The 14,170-nt window shown below is 40.7% G+C and overlaps 1 protein-coding gene across 1 annotated transcript in view; it reads right to left on the bottom strand.

Moving 5' to 3' along the window:
* LOC111269919 (centrosomal protein of 104 kDa) overlaps positions 1–4,109 on the bottom strand; it is an 83,650-nt gene extending 79,541 nt beyond the window's left edge. Inside the window, exon 1 of the mRNA XM_022849844.2 lies at positions 3,336–4,109. Within this exon, the coding sequence (XP_022705579.1) occupies positions 3,336–3,448 (113 nt within the window). The 5' untranslated portion in view covers positions 3,449–4,109. The remainder of the gene's footprint in view (positions 1–3,335) is intronic.
* Between the last annotated feature and the right edge of the window lie 10,061 nt (positions 4,110–14,170).

Here is a 14,170-nt window from a genome sequence, read left to right on the forward strand (position 1 = left end):
GACTTCGTTGAAACTCCAAACCCACCCCAAGAGCTCATTAGCGACCACGAAAAAACAGAGTACAGAGTTAGCCACCCAGTGAAGGAAGCGACGCGGACAAGCGGAGAGACAGAATTCAACTGCCGAGATCATTGCAGAGAAAGAGATTGACGGGGGAAATGATGCGGCACTCCTAGTCTCGACAGTTTGCTGGCTAGTGTCCAGCGTTGCAGAGTGGTGGCTCTAATTGGTCTCTATCTACCAGTCAAATGGCTCTTACCCTTTTCTTTCTGTTCAGCTATGTGTCCATCTTGGTAAAGAGTCGTGCAGTGGATATGGATGGCTCTATGAACGCACTAGCTCTAAGCATAGGAGCCACCGCTTACCGCCGGCTAGCCAATTGTGCAATTCGCCATTATGTCATAACTATTACCAGCGCACTTAATAGGATCACTATTAGATCGAGATCTGATTTCAAATCCGAAATATTCTCGGATTCTGTCCTGTCTCTATTGCAGATAGATTGATTGAGATCTGACGGCTCAGGACAGAACTCCAGCAATGAGAAGAAATCTTGTTCCAATACGCAATAATTTCGCATAATATTCTTCTGATAGTTCGTATTTAAATTTACAGAGAATTGTTAATTGTTGAACAGAGAATTGTAATTGTCTTGAACTATCGTTATTATAATTTTGTTATACTATGTATGAGTAAATCTACGTTGTTAGCCGCTGGTGTTAAAGGTGTTATTTACGTGTTATTTTAAGGACACATAAGGATACAACGTAGCGAGTGCAACTCTACTATGCCCCACAGACGAGCCACGGGCAATCTCTAAAATTCGCCAGTGACAGCAACTATCAGTCTAATTGTTTGCAAAGCCAGTAGGTTACGACCTGTTTGTACGCTCAATAGACGTACATAGTTCTACTGACCGTGGCCTTATTGTTGGACAAATCACAATCATATTATGCCAATTGCAGTAGTCGCTTGTGTCGATCAGTGTTTTTTTTTGTGACTTTCATCTGCAGCGTTCTAGTACATGGTCTGGTAGTGCCCTGCTAGCCTATATACGCATGGACATTTTTCACGGTTGTCACGGTACTGAAAAATTAATTACAATTTACGCGATTACGATTTTCGTTAATGCTTTTGTAGACGTTTTTAGTCGCATAGATCCAAGTCGATTGTGTCGTCCATATCCTTATTCTATAGACGAAGCGACAAGCTGTTCAACGATTCATGCAGCGACTTGCCTCCTAGACATGTCTGCGTTGGCGAGTTATCAATGAAGTGTGCCACCTCTATTCCACATAAACATATCGAAAGCCAAAGGCCGATGTCGCAAGACCTAATTGACCACGGCATGCTTAGGTTCTCAGAAGACAATAGTTTTTTTCTGTTCAAATGAATATCTAGCACGGCGAAGCTGCCAAGGCTCTCAGTGACTGAGATACTAATTTTTGAACAGACATATATGTTTCGTGCTAGCAGTCGCATTCAACGCGACCGCAGTTACGGATGCGACACTCAAAATACCTTATTTCCATCTATTATTTCACAGTATAATAAACTGTGAAAAATTAAATCAAGTTCTTTATCCTAATGTAATGTTTTATCATAGTACTTAGCCCGATGTCCTTATAATTACTTAACATCGTCTTGTTAGTTGGCCCTTCCCTAGCATTGTGAACGGTATAAAAATATAGTAGATACGAACTGCATCTGATGAATGTGTGAGTACCGCATGTGTATGTCTGTGAAATACATAAAAAAGTAAACCAATAGGAAGAAAAGACTTCTGAATTATCCTTATTATAATTTAGTTGCAATTGTCATCTATTATGCTTGTCAAAAACCTGCCCTTAAAACAAATCTTCTACCAACTGGAGTGAGTTGCGGATACATTGCAGATGTACTCTCAGAAAAACTTTTGAACCATAGAACTTAGTATCTAGAGTAGAACCACAAAACGTAATGCATTAACTTACGATTCAAGGAATCCTTCTTACACAACGGGAAAGAGCTTATGCATGCTCGGCTATAAGGTTCATGGTTGAACCGCTTTAACCGCATATACAAGGAAGCCTTTTGCTTTCTTGTAGGAGACAAACCTGCATAGTCAAACTCACAACACTTCTTGGAGGGACATGTATGGTCGTATACGTATATGTGTATATATATATATAAATATAGATGTACGCTCAAAAAATCATAAGCAAGTTTCAGCTGCACGGCCTATATGCGTTGTGAAATATTGTACATGAATGTGTTCTACATATAAACTGGTATAACGGCTTGTCTGTCAATGCTGCCAATGCAGTCGGCTAAAGCCCGTAACCAGCAATATATAGTGCTGACTGTCGTGCGTGCCCGTGCCCCTGTGCGAATGGCCTTCAGCTGAAGGACTCCATGTCTAGCAGCAGATAAACGTGGAGTAAGAGCAGTGAACAAAGAGTGTACAGCGCCGTACGCAATGTCGCCATCGGCTCGACTTTGGCCCGATTCCGCCGATGACGGTTGGTGCGACTCCGGCACTCCAGCGCTCCGAACTCTGAACAACATTGGAACGTGCCTCATCACGGTGACCTCAGAATGGGCGGGCTGTCCACCATCATCGTTACCTCTGCCATCACACTACATATAATACCCGCTGATCTCCTTCTATCAATCGTGCAGTTTTGCACATAAGTGCACACCCCTTGTCTGGTAAGAACAAGCAGGCCTCTGTGCCCGCTTTACGCTTAATCTTAAGTAAAGGACCGCCAATTTAAGGCCATACGAAATAACTTGAAAATTACCTTATGTAAACTTGAGCGCTGTGTCAAACTGGAAACAAAAATTTGAAAAATTATTAGCTAATAGGTCTTATCGTATCGTGAATTATGATGCGTGATAGGTGAGTTGCGTGATAGTAGACTTAGATGTGTCGATTTCACCTGTCGAAAGAGATTTCGCTAGGTGCGGAGAACGATTTCCTTGGTATAGAACGAAGTCAGCCCTTCAAATTAGCCATGACATTAATCCTGTGATTCAATAGATACATTCACGACGTTGCTAGTTTTTTCCTCGAATACACCTACCAGAATCTAGGCCTGTAGATTATTATGTTGTGCCGGAGTTTTATGTCGATGTGTTGAGTATCGCAGGCCAAATACTGCTGGATGGAATTTATGCTCTAATGTTTCGAAGAACTGCTAATCATACGTTATCACTAAACATATTTAAAAATCCAAAATGTTTCTGTACAATCAATCGGCTATTTGTGCACAGATAAGCTGTATATTGTCGTTTACCCATGCTTTGACAGATTATCTGTAAATAAATTGATGTAATTTTCAATTTGAACTTACTTCTTTGAAAGCCATCCTTTTACGGTAGGACCATGTTGATTAAGCTCGCTTGCCTGATGGTCGTCGTCTTCGCTCGTCACACTATCGACCCGAAATGAAATTTTACGCGGCATTTTGGCTTTATTTTTGGATGTAGAAGCTGATTTTCGGAAGCCTCCTTACGCACGATGCACGCCTATTTTGACACCTTTAGCACAAGCAATGACGAAACAGAGTCGTCTTTATCTTCTAGCGTGTCCGAAACAATACAAAACTCTTTAATTAAATTGGTGCTATTAGCAGCTAGGCTAAACTCGCACATGTGCTTCTTGTGGCCCGCATATATGCACAGAAGTTCAATGTCCATCTACCAGAAGAGGGCATACAGCGCGAAGGGCGGTATCCTCGTTAGCCCCCGAACTCGCGTTACTCAGACGCTTCTTTCGCAATAACACATTATAATCATCACACATTGTCGGTGTTTGCACACAATTCTAATAAAAATTTTAGTTAACAAAAATGCTAAAACAAGCAAAAAAAAATCGATCGATCATACTTCTGTCCTGCCTCGGCAGGCCTTGACTCCGTCTTACTTTCCAAGAGCGTCCTTGTCAACGTGCTAAAAGGTCAAGCACTGTAGGGCTATTACGCCTCATTGCTACAGTAATCTTGACGTCGACCCTCTTAAGGAAAGACAACGGGTTGTGCCTGCGTCAGGTCGATCTACCACCGGGTGCTGGCACTGTCTTGAATGTCTGCCGATCTCCGCGAACCCAGTCTTCATTCTCACGTCTAAACGCCGGACAATGGCGTGCCAGTAACGCTTTGCTAATGCAGTATTCACCGCCAGAGGCGCCACCATCGCCGTTTGTAGCACCATGGAACAGCCCTGTCTTTGGTGTCCCTGTCTAGGTCAAGCAGAGAATACACGACAAAGGCTCTTCCGGGTGGCGTTAGCCGTCGAACAGGCCTGCTACTGTTGCAGGGCCTACCTAGTCCTCATTTGGTGTTTCTCCCTTTTTCACCCCCTCTATATATATAGTAGCCCCTGCTGGTTAACTATGGCTATTCCCTGACACAACATGGCTTTGAACGCCCATAGCTTCATCGAGCGACACTACCGTGTCGAAACGTCACTGTTGTCCTCGAGAAAGTACTCTGGTGTACCCGCTACGCTTGTCGACTCGCCATACACACACAGAGCGCACCAACGCGACTCGATTGGGGATCCACGAAGCACGAGCACTATTGGCAGTAGCGGCGATAGCAGGCGAGAGACCGGACAAACGGGACTGGCTATTGGGGCACATGGAGTCTACAGCGACCTAGGAGAAACTGTCCGGAGCACTTGGTGGTCTGGGGCGGGGCTGGACGTGCGACCCAAATCCAACAAAACCAGACCAAGAGGCATTAGGACTAGGCCAGGATGATTTGAATCAGGGGTTTGGGATTTCGACAGAGGCGCAGCCGAGTGTGTGGGGTATCAGGTCGGTCGGTCGGTCAGTATGCTGCACGTTTCCAGGAACTATGCTAGTGCCACCACTACTAGCAGGTATTGAGCATGTGTATTTCCCCTCCTGAAACAGATATCCAGGTGCCTCGGGGTCTTTTGGAAAGCCCCAGTGGATATTTTCGTGCTGTCCTATGGACCGACCGTCAAGTACTACCGTCGCTCCTACAATATAGATAATAGCAACCTATTGAATTTAATAGTAGACAGTTCATCTCCCTTCATCGGGAATTATTGCAGGAGTCGTTGGGCAAAGAGTCGCGCACTGACAACTTGGTTTGCTCTTGCCGCAAGGCTTAATCTTTCTTAGTAACTGTGTTGAGGTAGCACAGGCCAACATGAAACAGTGATAGCGACCCGTCAGAAAAGTGAATCTCGAATCTAAGCGAGCAAAGGTGATTGCTAAAACTACAATTGTGGCCCTAGCGAGAAAAAAAACAGGTTGAAAGAACGACGCCGGGACAATAGATGATGCTAGCCTGCACCATGCACATTGGATGTACACGTATGTGCATGTATACGCCAGACCTGACAGTTTGCTATTACATATAACGAAGTTGCTATTTGATCTCGGCTCTATACACACATATTTGAGCGCGTTCTATATTATATATTAGTAATATTATATAGTTCTATATTATATATTAGTATATTATGAACAAAATAAGAAGTGGCACACGAAATAAGAGATTTTAATCAAGTCGAAAAGGAATTAGGGCACGAGGGCATTAGGAAATCACTTATAGGAAAAATCAAATTTATTACATTTTTGACTAATATGTAATTTTAATTTTTTTGCTTAATTTTGGCCACCTTGAAGTATAAGCTGCGATTCCTCCTAGAATCAGAATATTATATATGTAAAGCGACACTGATTAAAGGCCTTATACTTGTTGCTGATCAGATTTATTAAAGATTTTTTACTCTTTACGGTCTCATGATTGATTGATTTTTTAAAATATGATATTTTTTTGTGCCAGGTGCTAACCATCTGAAAGAAGTTCAATAGCACTCTCGGATGCCCAACTGAAATCCTTTATCTAAATTGTTTGTAGGTTGACACGTTTGAAAATTAAATGTTGGTCGTGTGACTCACATGTTTGCCCAAAATTGAAACGCCCCTTTGTAAATAGCCTATAGTCTACTTACAGCGATCTCCGAGATTCAGTCATTTTTGGATGACTCTTTTGGGATAGTTCTGTTGGGATAGTTCGTTGTTAGTATAGTAACCCACTTTGACACTTCATTCCAACCGTATTCCATTCCCATTGCGCATTAATAATGAATATGTGTCTGATTTATTGATAAAAGCTAAATTTGTTAGGACGTTCCATTGACCAGGCGCTGCAGTGCTTCGCGGTCCGCGACCTTTAAGAACTTTTGGTTGCTAACATGGTTAACATTACTAATCTACTTCCTTGACATCTACCTAATGCTTGCTACATACTTGCTTCGTCGTTGTAAGATTAACTGTGTGAGATTATTGTTGAAATGTGGCTCAAGTAACGCTTCTTTTTGAAGCAAACTTTATGGTATCATAACTGAATATTTTAAAGGTTTGTCCCAATGATCCTGTGGTTGAATCATTGTTCTCTCGTCTCATAGCCGGACAATAACGTTGGTCAAAATCTATATATATATATATATATAGTCGCCATGAGCAACTAAGAATTCACCATTGAAATCGTATCAGCCTTAGTGCTTGAAGTATCAAAACCGGACCTTGCAGACCTTCCACAGAAGCAATAGCAGTACCATGAATGCTCGTAGACCTGGCGGTTTAAAAGACAGTTTTTACATAACAACAACAACATTTAAATTAGATATCAAGGAATAGAAATATCGCACATTTTGAAGAAATAGATGATCACACGGATTAGCTTCCGCAGTGCGTTGCATAGCAGTCACGGGATAGCTTTTTTGGATTTTTGAGGACGCACGTCACATTATTGTCTATACTATTCGCAGCTTTGACGGAGGTGTTCAGCGTAGAACAATTTTCGTGTGGTCTGTTTTTCCTGGTCTGCTAAGTACCTGAGTTTTTTTCTCAAGCAAGTTGAACTTCGCTGCAAAATCGATTCATTATTAGTAGCTCTGCTTGCTTTCTCAACAAACAACACTGGCCTATGTTTACATATATATATATATATATATCTCACAGCAGCAGTAACGTCTATTGCGCGTTTGGAACACCTTCTGCGACTTCATAGCTTCTATTCAGCCTCTACGGCTCGTCAATTGCGTTTGGCAGCTGGGTCTATTTCAAACAGACGATTGTGTGTTTCCGCTGGACTAAGTCATCACAAAGCGCTTTTCTATAGGTAAACTTGGGCCGGGAAGGTTTTATGGCCGTAAGGTGCGATAATGCAGCACTGAGGCTGTAAAAGCAATTGAAAATATTAACGCGTACAGGCGAAATACTACTATAGAAGTCTTGCTGAAAAAATACTATACATCGTAGCCATAGCCGTTAGAACTGATTTGTAGGGCGCCGCTGCCGTTTATTAAGACCGGCCAAACATTGGGTACAGATTGAAGGTACGGAAATGGATATACGATTATCTTGCCATGCTACTGCAGGCGCTCGGGACGTTGTAATAGAGAAACGGTGCTTATTGATGTTAGAAACTAAATGAAGAAAGCCAAGGTCACCAGTGAAATACATACTTAAAGCTAACTTCGAAGTTCAACCGCATATACAAGTCTACACGCCTACTGCGTATTTCGTGTTAGGATCTGTTCGTTCTATTTGCCCCGCTCTCAAAACAGGTTTTCCCCCACATGCTTATTCTGCTTCATACTTCCCTATCGACTACATGTGCTACGATATGTGCTCCGATCAAAACGACGAACGAGCCAGAAAATAGCCATAACTGCTCGTTGTGGCCTGTCGTCACTTGGAATAGAGAAAAGTCGACTAAATTTGGATTGGACATTGTCCTGGTACGCCCATTCAAATGATTGGATTAAGGAACTGTGTCAGTACGTGCATTCACGTACAGGCGTTTGGACGTAGTTGGACGTGCTACGCTGCTTACGTCGAGAGACGGAGAAGAAAAGAGAGAAATTGGTTTAGATTTAAGCCGTAAAAGTTGCTGCTATATTCAATCTGAGCGATGTATAGTTTACCAATTGATATCTGGCAATAAAATTTCTACTAACACATTGGCTCGAAGGGTTGACTCATTTATGGATACAAAAAGGTCACTAAATTTCTGCACAGGGTAACGTCAGCAGCAGGCTCCACAACTACGCTTACGATCAATCGATTCCCGTGACAGCGGAGCGAAGTGATCGTAAATAACGTAAAATTATATCAACAGGAACAATGGTTCCTGAAAAGCGGTCGATGGTCCTTAGCATACTTTAGATAATACTTTGTGTTTGTTTATAATGTTTTTCGGTAATTTAAGACGAAAAAGATCTATGAATTTATACTATAATTGAAACACCTAGCAACACACTGCCATTTTGAATCTATTCAGTCTATTTCAGTCAGCAGATTACTCGAAGTTTAGGTGTTATTTTGCTTGTTAGTAGGCATTTATACACGTATTAAGATATTTGCAATCGTCTGAGCAACTCCGAAATAAACTATCTGTCACCGAAAATCGGTTCGGATTGATGCGGCAAAAAACATATCGTCCGCATATTCTTGTAGCCATAACAGGAATAACAGCTGATGGTAAGCTCGTCATCTAGATTTTATCGTTGACACCAAAATTTCTATATGAAGGCTATTTTTACCTTTTCTATTTACATGTGTAGGATCGCATATATATATATATATATATATATATATATATATATATATATAACAGATAATTACATTATGATTTAATCCGTACGAGCGATACGTAAGATATCTGCAATTTACCATAATTTAAATTTTTACTAAATTCCTAAAATTTGCAAGCTGTCTACTGTGAAGTCAAACGTACGAGATCGCTGAAACGGTCAGGTGTTGTTTCGTAGTAAATGCTCTGTCGCGCAGCTCTACGAGCAGAAATCTGTTCTATCTACGAAATATGAGCAGAAAGTCTTGTCTAGGCTTGGTAAAACCGGAAAAACGGATAAAGTACTATAATTTTTACGAAACATCGATGTTGTAGCTATCGGATGTCTACAGACCTTTGCTACGGTTTCTTCAATGCTTACGTTCGTCTCTTGTTGGCCGTTCCGTACACGCAAAATATCACGATACGTCCTATATTATTTGAACTTTTCAAAAATCGAGATTCTCTTATCAGAAAGAATAATAATAATAATAATAGTAAACCTGTTGGTTCTTAGATACAGTATTTATGTACTTCCATAAAATTCGGTTCAGGTGTAGCAATTATAACGTGCACAGGGCTTGCGGTAGATAATAAATGTTTCATATATACATTTTGAAATATTTCAACATCTTTCATTCATGTATATATAATGGCAAAGGAGTCTACGTAAGATGTATGACTTTTTCCTTATGTTGCAATCGTGTATAGTTACTATCGTTCTGGTTCGTATCGGTCTACTATTGATTCATAAATCTTAGCAAGGGTCTCATTTGGTGTTGTGGCTAATCCTATACCAGTTGCAATGTTGAAATCGTTCGTCAGGTGTCATACGTTTTCTGGCATTTTTTTTATTTTAGTTTATTGACGTTTTCTAAAAAAAAAAAAAAAAAAAACTAGGCACATAGCATTCAATTGGACTTCTTCGTGACACCTATTTGTTTTAAAAACCATCCTTACGATACGCTCGTACATCACGACGATAGTGTTAAAATGATTTTTCCCTATTAAAAATAACATTTGTCACTTTTAGCGAACAATTTCGTTGAAGAGATGCGTTCTTCTAAGCATCGTTGGCGAAACTGTTCCTTTTTTTTTGTCCAGATCATTTTCTTTTATTATTGCTGGACTGTAAATTTTCTGTTTACAAGTTCTTTTGCGAAATTCACGATTTTACGTGTTAGATTCGGAACAGTCTCGCTATAACCTCTCAGTACTTTATCTTCGTTGGTGAAGACCGTAGGTGACTTTGATCTTTCGGAACGTTGTCTATCAAAGTACTAAACACTTCCATCCATTTCATACGTCTTACACGGTTGACTGATTGTAAGGCGTATAAATTATCTGTCTGAAACTATTATCTTTGTGTCTCAGCTACACAATGGTATTTAAAAATAGTTCCCATTGATCAAAGGTCAATCAACGATTGATTCCAATTAATGACGTTCTAATTGCAAGCATAATTAGAAAGTTTCATCCCTTTAAACAGGGAATACACTTTTATGGGACAGTCTATATAGAGCTCATTTTTTCACAGTTAGGCTAGACAATTCACTTCACTTAGTTAGACATCGTAGATTTCAATATTTATTTTTGTTCTAGGTCTGGAAATTTTGTGGCCGAAACCGCTATAATCACCTGCATGTGAGCAAACGGGTCGTGTTTTTGTGCTTGGCAAATATTCACGCGTCCACGCTTATTCTACGGGTCCATCTTCGGTGTTTTAATAGACACTGATCAGTAAATTTAAATCTACCGACGCTATTCAAGCGGCGCAGTCCCAGCAAAGCTTTAGCTCTGACGCTCTGGCCGACAAGAGCAAGCAAGACCCGGTGAGACCTTAAGGGCTTCTACATGAGCTTCTCTAGGCCATTAACGTCCACTAGACAGTAAAGCGTTTTTTTCCGTTGTTTTTTATGGAACGCTCACTAAGAATGATAATTAGTATTCTGTGCTGTCGTCGGTTTCACTCATCTGCTGTTACTGTTGCTCAGAGCTACTCTAAGCCCCCTTCCGTGGACCTGCTCAGGCATTCGAAGCGTACTCCGCGCAAACGTCGTCAACCAGCTACGAAAGCAACAACAAACTCGCGGAACTCGCGTTGTCCACATGCAGAAAGACAGACTCCAGTGTGACTTCTTGGGTCGCTGTTCTAGGCCAGGTCGCCTATAACCCGTCGGCGGCGGGATTTGGTTAATTTGTGTCTGTTAATTTTATATATACCGAGATAATTCGTTTAATATTAAAAAATCAAGAAGAAGTTGAGAAAACTTCAAATAGAGGAAGTTAGACATTTTTGACATTATGTTTAAGTTATCCACACATAACACATTACTTATATACACCATGTTGACTTATTTAATATATTAACTATATAACAAGCACGCATAATTTCCACTAGTTCAATTACTTTCTGTGAACACGCGTGCGCAAAAATACAACCAAATTTAACTAAAATGAAAAATTAGGCAAAAGTATTCAGGTACAATTAAAGCCAGGAATAAACCGAGCGGCGATGGCCAGTTCCGCCGTTTTTGCCCTTGCCAGCAGAAAGCGAGCACTGAATGAGCTTCACGCCCTTTATAATTCTATAAACACCTTGCCGTACACATAAGGCTAAATAATAAAGATAATTTGCTTTTAATCACCATAGAATTGAACGATCCCATAATATTTCAGCAGCGAGTGAAATTCTATGTTTATTGATCGTATTCCTATACGTACGAACGGACCATGGTCAGGCGATCTAGCCCGTAATGAAATGCGCGATGCGTAGCATAGTTGTCTTGTGCATGTCCTTTAAGCCCGAGCAGTAGAAGCACCAGCGGCACTTGTCGGCCTGAAACTAGGCGTCAGACCTTCGGTGTAACCGGCAAGAGCAGTTCACATCATCTATCAAGATAATTATCATGACGCCCTCTGAATAATCTATCCGAACAGAGAGATGGGGCAGCGGTGAAAGTAACCTACAAAACCCAGAACATGGCCAGCGAGCTATTCAATCATGGCACTAACCCGTAAGAAGCGTTGAATATGCAGGAAACCTCACTGATTATATTTCCTGCGAGAGTCACGAACTTTTAGCAACAAAATTGTATTGAGATTTAGGGTGACGCTTCGTGAGCAGACGTACGTCGACGACACGTCTGCTAGTTTACCACTAAAACATACCTATTTAAGCGATAGTATTTATGCGTGTATTTTCACAAACGGAAATAACACGTTGATTCGGACAAAGTTCGGGTTTAATAAAATCACCTTTAGATTTCGATTAGGTCCACTTGGCATAATGGGTTCACAATAAAATGCTAACAGTTGGGTTTAAACTCTATTCGGTCTAGGGTTACCAACACGCGCCTTGAAAGTGAATACCATATATTAATGTTAGTTTATGCCTGTTGCTCATGCCGAACTTTGAATACGTGCTATCACTCGGTGAGCCGAGTGTTTGACACTTGATGACGGAAATGTACGTAACCACGCGCAGAAAAGCCAGAAAATCAGAAGTAAGGATTTACAAAATTACGATTGATAATGAAATTAATTTGCACAATGTGAACACTCTCAGGAGTCGTCCTTTTCTCTTTCTGCTGTTGTTTTTCTCTCACATCAATCATAGGACGAAGCTGAAGTTGCGCTAGGTGTAGTTTTGAATGTTTCCGGATTGGCAATTTGCTCACTGTACATTGCCGATACCCTAGCTCTGAGATGTGAAATTAAAGAGAAAACGTGCTAGGCAGTAATAGTTCGATCGAAATAAAAAAAAAAACGACTAAATTTCTCTGGTGAATTGTCTATTAAATATGTTAGACCTTAAATATGTTAGATATAAAATTACCTTTTACGCACTGCCGTCTTCGTTATGGAACTGAAAATCCAAAACAGTGGTGCCTAGGTTCAGCAAAAGCATATCTAATAGCAGTACTTAAAAGCTTCGGCCATAGTTGAAACCGATTTCGTACGAAGTGGATGTGAACACTCGAGCTGCACTGGGTAGCTTTCCAATATAACCCTCTAAGCACAATTTGAGAAGTCGAATAAATTAAGGGCTTTCTACTGATGCGTTTGTAAAAAAACAAGCAGCTAGCCTAAATAAAAATGCCTGAGCAACAGTTTTGAAAGACCTAATTAAATTAGCGCGTACGCACTGGACGCAAGTACTCAATAAATCACTTGAATGTCATCAAGGAAGTTCTCAAATCTCTTCTAGAAACTATGTGGAAATGCTCGATCAATTAATTCTTTAATTCTATGCTAAAGGAGTCATAAATACATGACAACAAGCTTCGACTGCCAGCCTCCACATACGTATTTTCCTTACAGGAATTACGTTACCTGAACTTAGCTCAACTGAAGCTCACAAAAAATCGTTTTTCTTGAAGGACGCAAAAAATGACTCGACCTTCAGATAGGTTCTACTAAGCAACACAAATTGGCCTGGAATGATGCTCATGAATGTTCCTGCAAATATTTTAAAGACAATACTTTTTTTGGGCAGGTTCGCCATGTTCCATTGACATCAATCAAATGCCGGTCGCATTTCGGTACCAGGATTCACTTTCCACTAACCTAAAAAGTAAACGATTGCATGTGTGCCGAACCTACCGGCTTACGCGCGCTCGTATCGGCATTTTGTGGTAGCCTCATCTAAAAGTTTAACACTCGTTCCTACGAAAACCATTAACACGAACGCTTTGTCGTTAGTTCAGCTTTCAGTGACGATCATTGCTGTCAGGTTACGATTTGTCAAGATATTGTTTTGAGGACCTGCCAGTATTACAAGATGAAACGAAGGGGTTAACCCGAAAGCTTTATCTTCTATCTAGGTTTTTTTCCTCAAAAGGCCGCTCAAGACAAACAAGTGGTCTGATTTAGGCTTAGCATGGAAACAATAGCTTCCGCAAGGCACACGTCCTAGCTTATTGTAGTCATTTGTTTTTTTTGAATGGAATGCTCCCTGAATACGCCACATGCGTATCACATAGCCTGAAGTGCACTAATACCTTACCTAGGCTAGTACAGTAGACAACTGGCCCCATTCAGCGTAATGCCTTTATTACTCTTTCGTACTGGAGATGATGATTGTTTGAAATCCATAAAGTTAAATTCGCCACCCTCGAAGAAAATTTTCAAAGACAATACTAGTCTTGTTGCGTACACGCCTGCATAAATTTGCATAAGTCTGAGCAGCGTTTGAAACAATTCTTGACTAACTTATTCTTCGAAACTTGACACGACAAATAAACAATTGAAATAATGAAATACATATGAAAGCAGATAAGGTTGAAATGCAGGCGCGGAATCGGTCTTTGCTCTATATCGCATCGGTATAAACCTTTCCAGTAGCCTTATATAGATAATTTATTAAAAAAATGCAACATGCTCATCGGACGCTCGGGTTGGATCATAAGGCAGTGCATAATAATTTTCTATATTTATATAGGTTGTATTGTACATGCTGTTAACGGGACCCAAAGCAGCGACCTAGGTCTTTTTCACGCAGAGGCCTGGCCGTCTCAACCAACACGTTAACACTAGATTTTATACCATGTCTTACAGTAAACCGTCCA

Source organism: Varroa jacobsoni, unplaced genomic scaffold (assembly GCF_002532875.2).
Source record: "Varroa jacobsoni isolate VJ856 unplaced genomic scaffold, vjacob_1.0 scaffold_1424, whole genome shotgun sequence".
Taxonomy (NCBI): Eukaryota; Metazoa; Arthropoda; class Arachnida; order Mesostigmata; family Varroidae; genus Varroa; species Varroa jacobsoni.